General features: G+C 46.0%; 1 protein-coding gene across 1 annotated transcript; it reads left to right on the top strand.

Annotated features, from left to right (window-relative positions):
* Positions 1 to 8,252: 8,252 nt before the first annotated feature.
* Positions 8,253 to 15,964, top strand: LOC140065306 (urokinase plasminogen activator surface receptor-like). Its single transcript, XM_072112901.1, has 3 exons — positions 8,253 to 8,396; positions 13,733 to 13,879; positions 15,729 to 15,964. The coding sequence occupies exons 1-3, from the start codon at positions 8,267 to 8,269 to the stop codon at positions 15,890 to 15,892; spliced, it is 441 nt and encodes a 146-aa protein (XP_071969002.1). The 5' UTR covers positions 8,253 to 8,266; the 3' UTR covers positions 15,893 to 15,964.
* Positions 15,965 to 15,996: the final 32 nt, after the last annotated feature.

The following is a 15,996-nucleotide window of genomic DNA, read 5'->3' as shown; positions in this document are numbered from 1 at the left end:
AGTGATCTGGGGGGGCCTCAACCGACTGGATAATGATGAGACCGGTGATCTGGGGGGGCCTCAACAGACTGGATAATGATGAGACCGGTGATCTGGGGGGGCCTCAACAGACTGGATAATGATGAGACCGGTGATCTGGGGGGGCCTCAACAGACTGGATAATGATGAGACCGGTGATCTGGGGGGGCCTCAACAGACTGGATAATGATGAGACCGGTGATCTGGGGGGGCCTCAACAGACTGGATAATGATGAGACCGGTTATCTGCAGGGGCCTCAACAGACTGGATAATGATGAGACCGGTGATCTGCGGGGACCGGATCGTCACTTCCAGGTCTCCTGGGGAATCTTTAGTCTCTTATCACTTCTAGGAACATTTCTCTTTCATTAAACATTAGCAAAGTTCTAAATATATTGTAGATTTATCTATTTTTATACATTGTTACATTGTATTTTTAATAGAATATTCCTTTGGTAATATGTTACATACAATCACTATAATATAGAGCAGGACTGTTACAAATGTTACAAAAATATATTTATAAGCAAATTACAGAACCAAGTATAAATGCACAAGGTCAGTTTCCCCTTTTCCCATTTCCTCTTGCACTGGGAAAAATATATATTAAAAATTCCTAACCCTAAGTCTTAGTGTAACTAGACTATTGGCTTTTGAAAAATAAAAAGAAATGAATAATGCAAATGAAATTAATACATTTTATAATTGTTAAAGGGAACCCGTCATCAGGAAGGTCATTTTAATTTGATGACAGGATCCGATGGTGTCTCTCCATGTTGATTTAAAAAATTCCATTGTTGTGCATGTGAATAATATTAATGATTTTTATATGTTTCTTTAACATTCCCTTCTCCCTGCCATGAGGGGCGAGTGAGGGAAAGGGGTGGGGGGCAATTCAAATCACACAAGTCATTTTGCCTACATTTTCCCCTCCCTTATCGCCCTCCTCTTTCCTGATTAGAGCCCTTATTAAAAAATTATATTACACAATGGGGGACATGTGTTATCGTATCTGTGCCCAAAAAATGCTGGGATTTTAATGGGTTTTTTTGGGCGCAGAATTGTGGGGGATCATTTACAGGCAGTCCCCGGGTTACATACAAGATAGGTTCTGTTGGTTTGTTCTTAAGTTGAGTTTGTATGTAAGTCGGAACCGTATACTTTATTATTGTAATCCCAGTCAAAATTTTTTTGGTCTCTGTGACAACTGGATTTTAAAAATGTTGGGTTATCATAAAAACTAGGATAAGTCTTAATTACAGGCACCATTGATAACTGTTAAAGCTGATTATTGCAGCCTGGGACTAAAGTACAGCAAATTACCAACATCCAGAGGTCCGTTTGTAACTAGGGGTTGTATGTAAGTCAGGTGTTCTTAAGTAGGGGACTGCCTGTATAATGAGTTTGCACCAGAAAGAACTGATGCTTCCGACTATCCGTGTTTTTTTGGCGTGGCCTAACTTTTCCACATCATCCGTCACATTTATGTGCGTTTTGTCGGCATTTTTAGGCACAAATTTGGGCGCACGATAGACCAGGAAAAAAAATATTCAGAGAGCAAAATGAAGGCGCAGTCCATGTAACATTTGGGCGCACAGTTCATAACTGTCAGAATTTTTCTGGCGCCCGACTGATTAGTTCCACTTAAATACATTGGTCTGATCTCCAATGCCGACAGAGGTGCTTGCGTTAGAATTAGTAAATCCCCCCCAATGTATTATTATCATTTGTATTATTCATTTGATTTTATTTTTTTAAAAGCTTAAGCGTAAGGCCCCTTCGCATCACACTCGCAACGCAAGCTGCCGGGAACGCACGGCCCGAACGCTGCACCGCGGGAGTTCATCGCATCACACTCGCTAGTGTGGAAGGGGCCTTACACTTTCAGCCGCCAAAGTTGAGAAATAGGATCTTAGTTAGAGTTAGGATCTTCAATGGTTATTACTGAGGTGCACGTGGCCCAGACGACTTCACTTTGGTAATTTTGTTTATTAAATCTCCTACACAATGGGGCAGATTTATCAAGTGTCTGAAAGTCAGAATATTTCCAGTTGCCCATGGCAACCAATCACAGCTCGGCTTTCATTTTACCAGTGCTCATGAATATTTTAAAGGGCAGCTGTGATTGGTTGCCATGGGCAACTGAAAATATTCTGACTTTCAGACACTTGATAAATCTGCCCCAATGTTCATTATTCAAATATTTTCCCATTGTTTTCTCTATTGTGATATTTGGAAAATTTGAAATCCAATCAGTGCTTGTGTGAACCCAAGGCAGTTCCATGTGTAAAAATACACTGAATGGGGGATATTTATCATACGCTGGCGCTCGATCGCCCCGCCGCTGCAAATTCGCAGCCCGATACATGAAGAGGCTTCTGCCTGGCGTAGAAAAAAAACGCAGCTGGCGACTTTTCACGTATGAAAAGTCGCCGGCAGCAGCGAGTGCGCAGGCGCGGGGACAGTAACGCCCCGCGCCGGCCCACTCCCGTCCGGCCGCGCCCCCCCCCCTTCACGCCCCTTCACGCCCCACTGGCGTGAAGGTGGCGGATCGGGGAAAATAATCGCAAAAGCTAGCAATAAGCCTGCATTTGCGATTATTTCAGTGCCTCTGCGCCACTGGCGGTGCGCAGAGGTCCTGATAAATATCCCCCAATATCATTAATAAGGATGACACTGCCGATTCTTTCATGAATTTGAAGTATTTTATGTTCTTAACCCCAAGTGACCAAACTCATTCGTGCCCTAATTTTCAAAACTGCCACATGTCACTTTATCCGGTAATATAGTTAGAACACTTTAACTTAAACAATAGGTTGTTTGTTCGAGACATGTTGTACTTCGAGATAATAAGAAATTTGGCTTATATATTTCACATTTGTTTATGAAAAAGGGTGAATTTGGCCAATTTTTTGTTGGTCTTATTAACCAAATGAGTTACTAATTTACATTTACCATATCTCTTTGCTGGAGTCATTGTTACCAGTTTCCTTTTGTTTTATTACAATGCTGTAAAGATCACAAATCAAACAGAATTTTTTGAAAAAATTTCAAGAAATTTTAAAATTAAAGGGGTGTTCCCGTCTGGGCACTCACATTCAGTTTCATTAATCTGCCATATGTAAACATTTCTTCAATTGGATGTTATTAAAAAAAATGTTCCTGTGTGAAGATAATTTCTCATAAATGTAGCCATTTTGTCCCTTAGAAACGAGATGGCTTCCTCGGATACGACCACCTCTGCTGGAGGGATTGCACAAAGAAACAAAAGGTTTCTGTATATAAAATGTCCGGGAGTTACTGCAGGTCCTACAGCCGTCCTGTGGTAATGATTGCTGAATCCTAATGGTCCGGCAGGACTCCATAGCACATGTCTGGCCCCTGCTGTTAGAGTGTGACGTGGTCGTATCCGAGGAAGCTATCTGGTTTCTAAGGGACAACATGGCTACATTTATGAGAAATTACCTTCACACAGGAACATTTTTTTTATTAACATCCAATTGAAGAAATGTTTACATAAGGCAAATGAATTTAATTAAATGTAAATGCCCAGGATGGGAAAACCCCTTTAATTACTTTGGGGACCATTTTCATTATATTGGGGTTTTTGAAGTTGTATTAATACCTTATCTCCCCTTTCTAATGACGTTACCCCTCAAACTATCCAAAAAATATAGCAAACTTGTTAACCCTTACAGAAATTAAAGGTTTTATTTGGAATTTTTTCACATTTTCTAAAATTTACCCACTTGAGCTGAATAAAAAGAGAAAATGCATCTACAAATATATTGGGGGTCATTTACTAAGGGCTCGATTCGGGTTTTCCGACGTTTTACCCGAATATTTCCGATTTGCGCCGATTTTCCCTGTATTGCCCCGGGATTTTGGCGCACGCGATCGGATTGTGGCGCATCGGCGCCGGCATGCACGCAACGGAAATCGGGGGGCATGGCCGAACGAAAACCTGACGGATTCGGAAAAACCGCCGCATTTAAAACAATAAAAGTGTCGCTTAGGACGCGCTTACCTTCACTTGGTCCGGCTCGGTGCGTTCAGATGCTCTTCAGCGCAGCAGCGCCACCTGGTGGGCGGCGGAGGAACTACCTTGATGAATACCGGCCGGACCCGAATCCACCGCAGAGAACGCGTTGCTGGATCGCGAACGGACCGGGTAAGTAAATCTGCCCCATTGTTTCTTCGAACTACGATGACCCCCCATATGTGGATGTAACCTGCTGGCTGGGCACATGGCGGCGCGGAAGGGAAGAAGCCATTGAGCTTTTGTAGGCCAGAATTTGACTCTAACCGTTTGTCGAGCCTCTGAGGCACCCAGAACCCATTGCCCCTTAGAGAATGACTCAATTTTGAAAACTTTTATCATGGGGTATAGGGGGCATTTTAACCCAATGTTACCAATGGATTTTTTACATTTCACATTTCAATTTTACTGTCTCCGCCTTTAGAAATGAATTTTTTATTTTTCTGTATACAGAGCTGTGTGAGGCTTGTTTTCTGCACTTGTACTTCCTAGTGACAGTATTTTAGATTCCACGCCGTGTACTGGATAGTGGGAGAAAATTCTAAATGCTGTGAAATTGACAAGAAAAAGCATTTTTCGTCATATGGACCCAATTTATAAAGGTTTTATTATATATTTTGATATATTAAAAAAAAATTAAAACCTTTTGAACAAATTAAAAAAAATCTTCATTTCACCGTATTCTGAGGCTAATAACCTTATAATACTTCGGAGAATGGAGCTGAGTTAGTTTTCATTTTCTGTGGGACGTGATGATGTTTTAAGTGTTACTATTTTGGGGACTGTGCAAACTTTTGATAATTCTAATAATTCAACAATTGTATATAGTTTTATAATAACTAAAAAGTACATGAAATATTACATTACATACATTAACTATTTAAACGGCAAATGCAATTTTTGTGCCTTTTTGGGGACATTTTGAAATGTTTTTCTTCAGTAAAACCCATTGGGGCATATTTATCATATGCTGGCGCTCGTACGCCAGCGTATGATATCCCCGCTGCTGCATATTCTCAGCCGGATATATCAAGAGGCTTCTGCCAGGGCCTGGCGTAGAAAAAAAACGCAGCCGGCACATATGAAAAGTCACTGGCAGCACCGAGTGTTCAGCCGCGGGGATAGTAACGCCCCACGCCGGCCCACCTCCTAGCCGGCCGCACCCTCTGCTCGGCCGGCCGGGTCCCCCTTTACGCCTCTTCAAAATAATAGCAAGTGCTAGTGATGCAGAGGTCCTGATAAATATGCCCCATTATCTTCTTTTCCAGATGTGCTAAATGTCTCAAATGACATTTATCATTTCTAAATGTCTCAAATTTGCGTCATTTTTTGGCGCAAAAATTTCCAGACTTAAGGAAAACTTAGAAAATGCAATGGAGTGACTTGAGACATTTGTGCAAGACTTTTGAGACATTTGTAACAAAAGAGATCTGGAAAAAAAAAAAACAATTTAAAACAAAGAAAAAAGGAAAATGATAAATTACCAAGGAAGCAGACAGAAACGGAAAGCACTCAGGCAGACAGGAAAAAAAACAGCCCAAATAAACAGACATAAGATAAATAACCCCCAATGTAATGCCATTTTCTAAAACTTTTTTCCACTTTTTTTAAAATACTGTTTTATATGTATTTGGGGTTTTTGAGGATGTTTTAATTCCATATATACTCGAGTATAAGCCTAGTTTATAACCCTAACTCGGCTTATACTCGAGTCAAGGTAAAAAATCAAAAAGTGAACTCACCTTCTGACGCTGCCGCGGCTCCGACATCAGGTTCTGGTCTGTCACAGTTTTCGTGACGTCAGACGCATCGGCACACACTATGATGTCAGCTTGAGGCTGACGTCATGGAGCCTAAGACGCACCGGGAGGGGCTGGCAGGCTATATACTTGAGGGGGCAGGCAGGCAGCCTATATTCTCCAGGGGGCTGGCTGGTTATATACTCCAGGGGGTTGGCTGGCTATATACTCAAGGGGGTTGGCTGGCTATATACTGGGGGGCTGTGACCAATGCATTTCCCACCCTCGGCTTATACTCAAGTTAATAGGTTTCTCCAGTTTTTTCTGTCAAAATAAGGGGTATTGGCTTATACTCGGGTCAGCTTATACTCGAGTATATACGGTAATTTGCTTATTTTATTTTGTGTTTTTTTCACTCTTTTAGTTATACATTACTCTTGAGCATGTGATTACTATTTCATAATAATACACTGCAATAACAATGTGTTGCACAATACAAATCCCACCCGGTCCTGACGATCCACACTGCATAGACCAGTTGATAAGCGGGATCAGGTGGGACTTGTATCGGAATAGGGAATGTGAATAAAATAAAAGAGCAGGTTCTCTGTGGTTCTCCGGTGAATTAGTCGAAGTGCCCAAGGCTAATTAGCATAACTTTATAATTCTATATTTCTGCATGTGGCGTTATAATAAAAGAAGTCCGGAGGAACCTTCTTAGTAGGACACATCTACCATCAGTGAACTGATGTCCCTCACGCGTATTTGTATTCATGTAGGGTAGATATTGTTATACATGTGTCAGTGTATACAGTATGTGTAATATTTCATGTGATCTAATCCCAGATGCTGCTCTAGATTGCTACGAGTGTCACGCAGTGAATAATACCACCTGTCAGCCAATCGTAACGCAATGTTCACCGGGAGAGCAATGTATCAGCATAAATGAGAACTATTCATATAGTAAGTTTCCATTTTCATGTATTGTTCCTTTCTACACCAATTGTTTGCACATCTATCCATTTATACAATGTTTATATCTATTATGATTTCCCCACCACCAGAATGTCAGGCTTAGTGGATCCTCTACCACCGAGGAAGGTGGTACTAGCTGACAACTGGGACCGGAATCTAAGTGGCGCCTGGTCTTCAACAGAGCCCGGCGCAAAGCGGGATGGTCTTGCTGTGGCAGGGTACCACCAGGTCGTTTCACAGGTGTGACTAGCCCGCGGTGGCAGGTCGAGGTACCTTGGCAGGAGACAGTCTCAAGGTCAGGTTCAGGCACAGGGTCAGGGAAGGTGGCAAAGTTCAATCCGGGGTCAGCAACGGGAGATCCAAGCAGATGGGAACGGGAACACAGGCCCAAGGGACACAGGACTCAGGAGCAGGAAAACACAAGAACGCAGGGAAGCTTCCTCACTGGTGTAGGCATACAAATATCCGGCAAGGCAGGAAGGGTTTGCCGGAATATAAGGAGAAGGAGTTCAGCCAGCCCACCAAGCAGCAGGGCGCTGTCCCTTTAAATCTCCGACAGCCGGCAGGCACGTGCCCTAGAAGGCAGGGAAGTGCGCACGGCAATCCGCTGGGGAACAGGAGCCAGGACAGGTGAGTCCAGAGCAGTGGCCAGAATGGGGGCACTCAGAGGAACATGGGTGTGCCAGAAATCCAAGACAGGGATCACGAGAGCACCTGTAACCGTATCTACTCCCCCCGCCTTCGGCCTCCCCCCTCTTCTTGGGCCTGAGAAATTGCTGGAGCTGGCTCTTGTCCAGTACACTATTCTTTGGCTCACACAATCTCTTCTCAGGACCAAATCCCTTCCAGACAACAAGAAAGAACTGCCTTCCTCTCAATGTCTTCATGTCGAGAATCTCCTTCACCTCAAAGACATCGGGGGAATCAGCCTGAGGTGCCGGAAGAGGAGGAACTTGCCAGGCAAAGTGGTTCAAGATGACTAGTTTGGAAAGAGAAACATGGAAGGAGTTGGGTATGCGCATGGTAGGAGGCAGTCGCAATTTGTAGGCCACCGGATTGATGCAACTGAGGACTTCAAATGGACCCAAGAACTGGGGTCCAAATTTGTAGCCCGGAATTTTCAGCCAGGCACACAAAGATCCGGCGAGGCAGGAAGGTAGGTGTCTGATTATAAGGAGTAGGAGTTCAGCCAGTGCACCAATCAGCAGTCCACTGGGGAGCAGGAGCCAGCACAGGTGAGTCAGGAGCAGCGGCTGGAGCGGTGGCACACAGAGAAACACGGGTGCGCCCGTCATCCGAGACAGGGAACTCGGGAGCACCCGTGACACAGAACAATAACATTTGTCAAATTTTTAAATCTTTTGTGATTTTCATTATTTTTTTTCCTTTTAAGTAATTCTAATAATTCAACAATTGTATATAGTTTTATAATGACTAAATAGTACATGAAATATTTACACGACAAATCTTTTAGGAAATGAGTCCTTCCCCTCGATGCTGAAGGGCTGCTCTCGTGGACTACCGTGTGGTACGATGCCTTATGGAAAGACCAACTATGGAATCTCTTTTTTAATGAGCTTGAAGTGCTGTAATGAAGATCTCTGTAACAATCAAACGTATGAAAGTAAGTTTAGAGAATATTTGAGATATGGATGTGACAGGTAATGTATAGAATGCAGACATTATAAGTCTTACCTTTTCTAAGGAACTAAATCTTAATTTACCATATTAACCTGTTAAGGGGTTGTTAAGATTTAAGGAAATGTTACATATGGATGGAAGGCTTATGGGGCTACTGCAGGGTCTATGCTTGTATACAGAGGCTTATGGTGCCACTGCAGGGTCTATGCTTGTATACAGAGGCTTATGGTGCCACTGCAGGGTCTATGCTTGTATACAGAGGCTTATGGTGCCACTGCAGGGTCTATGCTTGTATACAGAGGCTTATGGTGTCACTGCAGGGTCTATGCTTGTATACAGAGGCTTATGGTGTCACTGCAGGGTCTATGCTTGTATACATAGGCTTATGGTGCCACTGCCGGCGCTGTGTTTGAATAAAGGGGCTTAAGGTGCCACTGCCGGGGCTATGTTTGTATACAGAGGCTTATGGTGCCGCTGCCGGGCTATGTTTGTATACAGAGGCTTATGGTGCCACTGCCGGATCTATGTTTGTATAAAGGGGCTTATAGTGCTGTCCCAACCACATTCCCATGCCTACTATAGTGAATAAAAACACCAGCTCACCCTTTCTCTTCTCGGCTTTAACTGTCCTGCGGACAGTCCACCCCGCACAAGGATTAGCATAGAATAATAGAGGAAATCTAGATCCTGTCCAATAACAATGCAAAAAAAAAGCCTCTAAAATGGTTTTGTGTAACCCCTTATAAAGAATAACTGGACCATTATAAAAGCTCTTATACTTCTTGAGTCATCCATCATCCTCATAGCCTGTAAGCTCTTGTGTCACCCCCTTATTCTCGTAGACTGTAAGCTCTCGTATCACCCCCTCATCCTCATAGACTGTAAGCTCTTGTGTCACCCCCTCATCCTCATAGACTGTAAACCCTTGTGTCACCCCCTCATCCTCGTAGACTGTAAGCTCTTGTGTCACCCCGTCATCCTCATAGACTGTAAGCTCTTGTGTCACACCCTCATCCTCATAGACTGTAAGCTCTTGTGTCCCCCCTCATCCTCATAGACTGTAAACCCTTGTGTCACCCCCTCATCCTCATAGACTGTAAACCTTTGTGTCACCCCTTAATCCTCATAGACTGTAAGCTCTTGTGTCAACCCCTCACCCTCATAGACTGTAAGCTCTTGTGTCCCCCCTCATCCTCATAGACTGTAAGCTCTTGTGTCCCCCCTTATCCTCATAGACTGTAAGATCTTGTATCAACCCCTCATCCTCATAGACTGTAAGCTTTTGTGTCAGCCGCCTCATTTTCATAGACTGTAATCACTTGTGTCACCCCCTCATCCTCATAGACTGTAAGCTCTTGTGTCACCCCCTCATCCTCATAGACTGTACGCTCTTGTGTCACCCCCTCATCCTCATAAATCGTAAGCTCTCGTATCACTCCCTCACTCTCATAGACTGTAAGCTCTTGTGTCACCCCTCATCCTCATAGACTGTAAGCTCTTGTGCCCCCCCTCATCCTCATAGACTGTAAGATCTTGTGTCACCCCCTCATCCTCATAGACTGTAAGATTTTGTGTCCCTCTTCATCCTCATTGACTGTAAGCTCTCGTATCACCGCCTCATCCTCATAGACTGTAAGCTCTTTTGTCACTCCCTCATCCTCATAGTCTGTAAGCTCTTGTGTCACCTCCTCATCCCCATAGACTGTAAGCTCTTGTGTCACCCCCTCATCCTCATAGACTGTAAGCTCCTGTGTCACCCCCTCATCCTCATAGACTGTAAGCTCTTGTGTCCCCCCTCATCCTCATAGACTTTAAACTCTTGTGTCCCCCCTCATCCTCATAGACTGTAAGCTCTTGTGTCCCCCTCATAGATTGTAAGCTCTTATGTCACCCCCTCATCCTCATAGACTGTAAGCTCTTGTGTCACCCCTCATCCTCATAGACTGTAAGCTCTTGTGTCACCCCCTCATCCTCATAGACTGTAAGCTCTTGTGTCACCCCTCATCCTCATAGACTGTAATCTCTTGTGTCACCCCCTCATCCTCATAGACTGTAAGCTCTTGTGTCACCCTCCTCATCCTCATAGACTGTAAGCTCTTGTGTCACCCCCTCATCCTCATAGACTATAACTTCTTGCAAATAGGCCCATTGTTCCTATTGTTCCATATGACTCTGTGTTGATTGTTTCCTCTGGTTACCTGCAAATTGCTCTGAATCTTACAAGTAATAATATTTAGGGGCTTTCTGCGATGTCATTGAGCCGGACCTGGATTTCCTCCATGGGTGTTCCTAGGGTCACAGAAGATCCGGGACACGGGCCTCAATGCATATGTACCAAATTTTCTGTAGTAGTCACTCCTGTACATAACCCCCTTCACATGTTTCTGTGCCAATAACAACTGTACCTACATATACAGCCTACCTACATATACAGCTACAGAAAACACAGGAGAATTCCCGACCTATTCATCCACCACAAGGTGCCGTGTCCTGGGACATGAAGTTGCTCTCTATCTTCTCCATTGGGTTCGGCATCACCACGTCTCCTCCTCAGCCACGTGTCCTCCCCGAGTTGTTCATCACACAGACATCTTATTTTTCTTATTGTCCCTACATCTTGGTCCTCCAACAGTTTTATCCTGCTGCTCCCTTTACGATAAGGCCCCTACACACACATGGATGCTTTGCCTGGGCCATATGGCCATATGCGACCAGTAATGTTTCCCACAGCCACCTTTAATGTCTCCCACAGCCCCCCCCCAATGTTCTCATAATCCCCTGTAATGACCCTCGCAGCCTCCTGTAATGTCCTCCATAGCCCCAACTGAAAAGTTCCCTCCAGCCACAAGTGAGGTCCCCACAGCCTCCTTGTCCTAAAAGACCCTGCAATGTCCTCTTCAGCACCCTTAAATGTCCTCATTACCCCCTGTAATGTCCACCGCAGCCTCTTGTAATGTCTCCCCCAGCCCCCTGTAATGTCCACTGCAGCCTCTTGTAATGTCTCCCCCAGCCCCCTGTAATGTCCACTGCAGCCTCTTGTAATGTCTCCCCCAGCCCCCTGTAATGTCCACCGCAGCCTCTTGTAATGTCCCCCAGCCCCTTGTAATGTCCACCGCAGCCCCTTGTAATGTCCCCCAGCCCCCTGTAATGTCCACCCCAGCCCCGTGTATTGTCCATCGCAGCCTCTTGTAATGTCTCCCCCAGCCCCCTGTAATGTCCATCGCAGCCTCTTGTAATGTCTCCCCCAGCCCCCTGTATTGTCCATCGCAGCCTCTTGTAATGTCTCCCCCAGCCCCCTGTAATGTCCAGCGCAGCCTCTTAAAATCTCCCCCCCAGCCCCGTGTATTGTCCATCGCAGCCTCTTGTAATGTCTCCCCCAGCCCCCTGTAATGTCCATCGCAGCCTCTTGTAATGTTTCCCCCAGCCCCCTGTAATGTCCACTACAGCCTCTTGTAATGTCTCCCCCAGCTCCCTGTAGTGTCCACCGCAGCCTCTTGTAATCTCCCCCCCAGCCCCGTGTATTGTCCATCGCAGCCTCTTGTAATGTCTCCCCCAGCCCCCTGTAATGTCCATCGCAGCCTCTTGTAATGTCTCCCCCAGCCCCCTGTAATGTCCATCGCAGCCTCTTGTAATGTCTCCCCCAGCCCTGTGTATTGTCCATCGCAGCCTCTTGTAATGTCTCCCCCAGCCCCCTGTAATGTCCACTACAGCCTCTTGTAATGTCTCCCCCAGCCCCCTGTAGTGTCCACCGCAGCCTCTTGTAATCTCCCCCCCAGCCCCGTGTATTGTCCATCGCAGCCTCTTGTAATGTCTCCCCCAGCCCCCTGTAATGTCCATCGCAGCCTCTTGTAATGTCTCCCCCAGCCCCCTGTATTGTCCATCGCAGCCTCTTGTAATGTCTCCCCCAGCCCCCTGTAATGTCCAGCGCAGCCTCTTATAATCTCCCCCCCAGCCCCGTGTATTGTCCATCGCAGCCTCTTGTAATGTCTCCCCCAGCCCCCTGTAATGTCCATCGCAGCCTCTTGTAATGTCTCCCCCAGCCCCCTGTAATGTCCACTACAGCCTCTTGTAATGTCTCCCCCAGCTCCCTGTAGTGTCCACCGCAGCCTCTTGTAATCTCCCCCCCAGCCCCGTGTATTGTCCATCGCAGCCTCTTGTAATGTCTCCCCCAGCCCCCTGTAATGTCCATCGCAGCCTCTTGTAATGTCTCCCCCAGCCCTGTGTATTGTCCATCGCAGCCTCTTGTAATGTCTCCTCCAGCCCCCTGTAATGTCCATCGCAGCCTCTTGTAATGTCTCCCCCAGCCCCCTGTAATGTCCACCGCAGCCTCTTGTAATGTCTCCCCCAGCCCCCTGTAATGTCCACCGCAGCCTCTTGTAATGTCTCCCCCAGCCCCCTGTAATGTCCACCGCAGCCTCTTGTAATGTCTCCCCCAGCCCCCTGTAATGTCCATCGCAGCCTCTTGTAATGTCCCCCCAGCCCCCTGTAATGTCCCCCTAGCCCCCTGTAATGTCCACCCCAGTACCCTGTAATGTCCCCTCAGCCCCCTGTAATGTCCACCGCAGCCTCTTGTAATGTCTCCCCCAGCCCCCTGTAATGTCCACCGCAGCCTCTTGTAATGTCCCCCCAGCCCCTTGTAATGTCCACCGCAGCCCCTTGTAATGTCCCCCCAGCCCCCTGTAATGTCCACCGCAGCCCCTTGTAATATCCACCCCAGCCCCTTGTAATGTCCACCCCAGTACCCTGTAAGGTCCTGCACAGCCCACAGTAATGTCCTGCAGAGCCCCCTCTAGAAAGTTCCCCCTAGCCCCCTGTAGTGTCCCCACAGCTTCCCCCTATGTCCTCATAGCTCCTAGTAATGCCCCCAGCACAAGTAATGTACCCCACAGCCCCCCGTTCACCACTGCTCCATTCACCACTGCAGTGCTCATCACTATCTACGTCCTTATGGCGTAGATAGCGATGAGCGTGAGGAAATTTGCCTGGACACAGGTCCAAAGATCTGGTGCACGGGCTCCGATTCTTTTGACTTAGCGACACCCCTGATTTCCTCTATGGTTCTATTGGAGCTACAGTCGGAGTTTCTCTGTACAGTGGTCAGACCAGGTTACTACAGATCAGTTACTATCCATGAATATATAAGGTAAGCTGCAGTGACCGTGATAACCATTACAGAGAGACGGGCGCTGTCTGCTTCCTCCTCTTTTTTTAATGTTTTTGAGGACCTATTGTATGTTATTATATGTAATTATTGCCACATTTTGTACTTAGTTTGTGTTTCAACTTTTTTTCCCCCAAAATAATTAAGTTATTTTTTAGAGCCAGAACCTAAGGAGCCCAGTGGATTTTTCTGCACGAGCTGCTTTAAACCGGACGCCGTAGAAGGATGTGATAGTGATGAGAAGATACAATGCTACGATATAAAGGACAAATGCTTCCAGTTCTCTGGGATAGTCATGAGACCAGGTAATTGTTGTAGAAACTGATCAAGTACATAGGTGGCGGCTGCCAGGGGGATCAGAGATCCATCCGGAAACCATCAAAAATATTCAGTGCTCTGGGAATACAATGCTCATTATTATGGAAAAAAAATACTACATAAAAGATCTATACAGGATGTAGCTGTGAGGGATATAGGACGGTTGTCACTACAGGGCTCTGAAGTCTAAGGGGGCCCAATCCTGCTCCACCACATGACAGGAGAGCAGGATTATACATGGACATGCACATCAGTACATAGTTACATAGATACATCATTTATATGGTTGAGAAAAGACACATGTCCAAGCAAGGAAGGGAAGGGAATGGATGAGGAAGGGATTTAGGGGAAACTAAATTCTATATAATATAACCGTTAATGTTATTTAGATGCAAAAAAGGCATCTAGACCCTTCTTGAAGCTCTCTGCTGTCCCTGCTGTGCTCTGCTTCTGAGCTCTCTGCTGTCCCTGTTGTACTCTGCTCCTGAGTTCTCTTCTGTCCTTGATGTGCTCTGCTCCTGATCTCTCTGCTGTCCCTGCTGTGCTCTGTTCCTGAGCTCTCTCCTGTTCCTGTCGTGCTCGTCTCCTGAGCTCTATCCTGTCCCTGCTGTGTTCTCTACTGTGTTCTCTGCTGTCCCTGCTGTGCTCTGCTCCTGAGCTCTCTCATGTCCCTGTCGTCCTCAGCTCCTGAGCTCACTCCAGTCCCTGCTGTGCTCTGCTCCTAAGCTCTCTCCTGTCCCTGCTGTGTTCTCTGCTGTCTCTGCTGCACTCTGCTCTGGAGCTCTTTTCTGTCCCTGCTGTGCTCTGCTCCTGAACTCTCTCCTGTCCCTGCTGTGCTCTGCTCCTGAGCTCTCTCCTGTCCCTGATGTGTTCTCTGCTGTCCCTGCTGTGCTCTGCTCCTGTGCTCTCTGCTGTCTCTGCTGAACTCTGCTCTGGAGCTCTCTCTGTCCCTGCTGTGCTCTGCTCCTGAACTCTCTCCTGTCCCTGTTGTCCTCTGCTCCTGAGCTCACTGCAGTCCCTGCTGTGCTCTGCTCCTGAGCTCTCTCCTGTCCCTGCTGTGTTCTCTGCTGTGTTCTCTGCTGTCCCTGCTGTGCTCTGCTCCTGAGATCTTTTCTGTCCCTGCTGTGCTCTGCTCCTGAGCTCTTGTTTGTCTCTGCTGTGTTCTGCTCCTGAGCTCTCTCCTGTTCTTGCTGTGCTCTGCTCCTGAGCTCTTGTCTGTCTCTGTTGTGTTCTGCTCCTGAGCTCTCTCCTGTTCCTGCTGTGCTCTGCTCATGAGCTCAGATATTCCTCAGATTGGCAGTTCTCATAGTAAAAAAGTCCTGTCGCCTCTGGTGATTAAACCTTTTTTTCTCCAGACAGAGACTCTGCCCCCTTATCTTTTCAGATTATTTGACCTGGAACAACTTTCCACCATATTTTTTGTATAGAGCATTCATATATTTATATAAATTAATCATGTCCCCTTGTAGTCGTCTCTTTTCCAGACTAAATAAATCTAGTTGTTGTCTTTCCTCATAACTTAGAGCCTCCATTGTGCCTCCTTTTGGAGTTTGCTTTGGGGTCTTTGGATCTACAGTTTTATTAATTTCATCGTCATGGATTTTCTACAATGAAACAAATTTTGCAGTGTAGTATAGGGTGGCTCTATTATTCTTGGGATCTATGGGCCCCTGATCATAGACTTTCCCTCATCACTGTTATCTTTGGTGAGGTCTTTACTATGAGAAAATGGACAAAAATGGTGAAGTTCTCCATTAGACTCAGAATTCATAGAAAACTCATGATGTCATCATTCTGATTCTCAAACATAATTAAGGACACATTCATTTTCGACAGATCAAAAAGTAGTAAACTACTCAATCAGAGGATGTGCATCCGGCTCGTTATGTAGGTCAGACCTGGGTCAGCTGATCGGGGCCAAAGTTCTCAACACAACAACATTTAACTGCACCGATCCAACCCAACCTCCGAGCGAGACGGACAAGGAGGGAACCAACTAACCTGACCTGGAAGAGAAGCTCCATTAATGCATTTCTACACCTAATGATTTCTGTGGATGATGTAAAAAATTATTTTATGACATAATTACAAAATTTTCAATTGA

This window comes from Engystomops pustulosus, chromosome 6 (assembly GCF_040894005.1).
Source record: "Engystomops pustulosus chromosome 6, aEngPut4.maternal, whole genome shotgun sequence".
NCBI lineage: Eukaryota > Metazoa > Chordata > Amphibia > Anura > Leptodactylidae > Engystomops > Engystomops pustulosus.
This window is presented reverse-complemented; position numbering and strand designations above follow the sequence as displayed.

What these genes read in the sequence shown, in the direction of transcription:
- LOC140065306 (XM_072112901.1), top strand. Translation starts at nt 8,267, where the DNA reads ATGCTGAAGGGCTGCTCTCGTGGACTACCGTGTGGTACGATGCCTTAT. An exon ending in TAACAATCAAACGTATGAAA is followed by an intron (nt 8,397 to 13,732) that starts GTAAGTTTAGAG and finishes GTTATTTTTTAG; the next exon opens with AGCCAGAACCTAAGGAGCCC. An exon ending in TGGGATAGTCATGAGACCAG is followed by an intron (nt 13,880 to 15,728) that starts GTAATTGTTGTA and finishes CATTTTCGACAG; the next exon opens with ATCAAAAAGTAGTAAACTAC.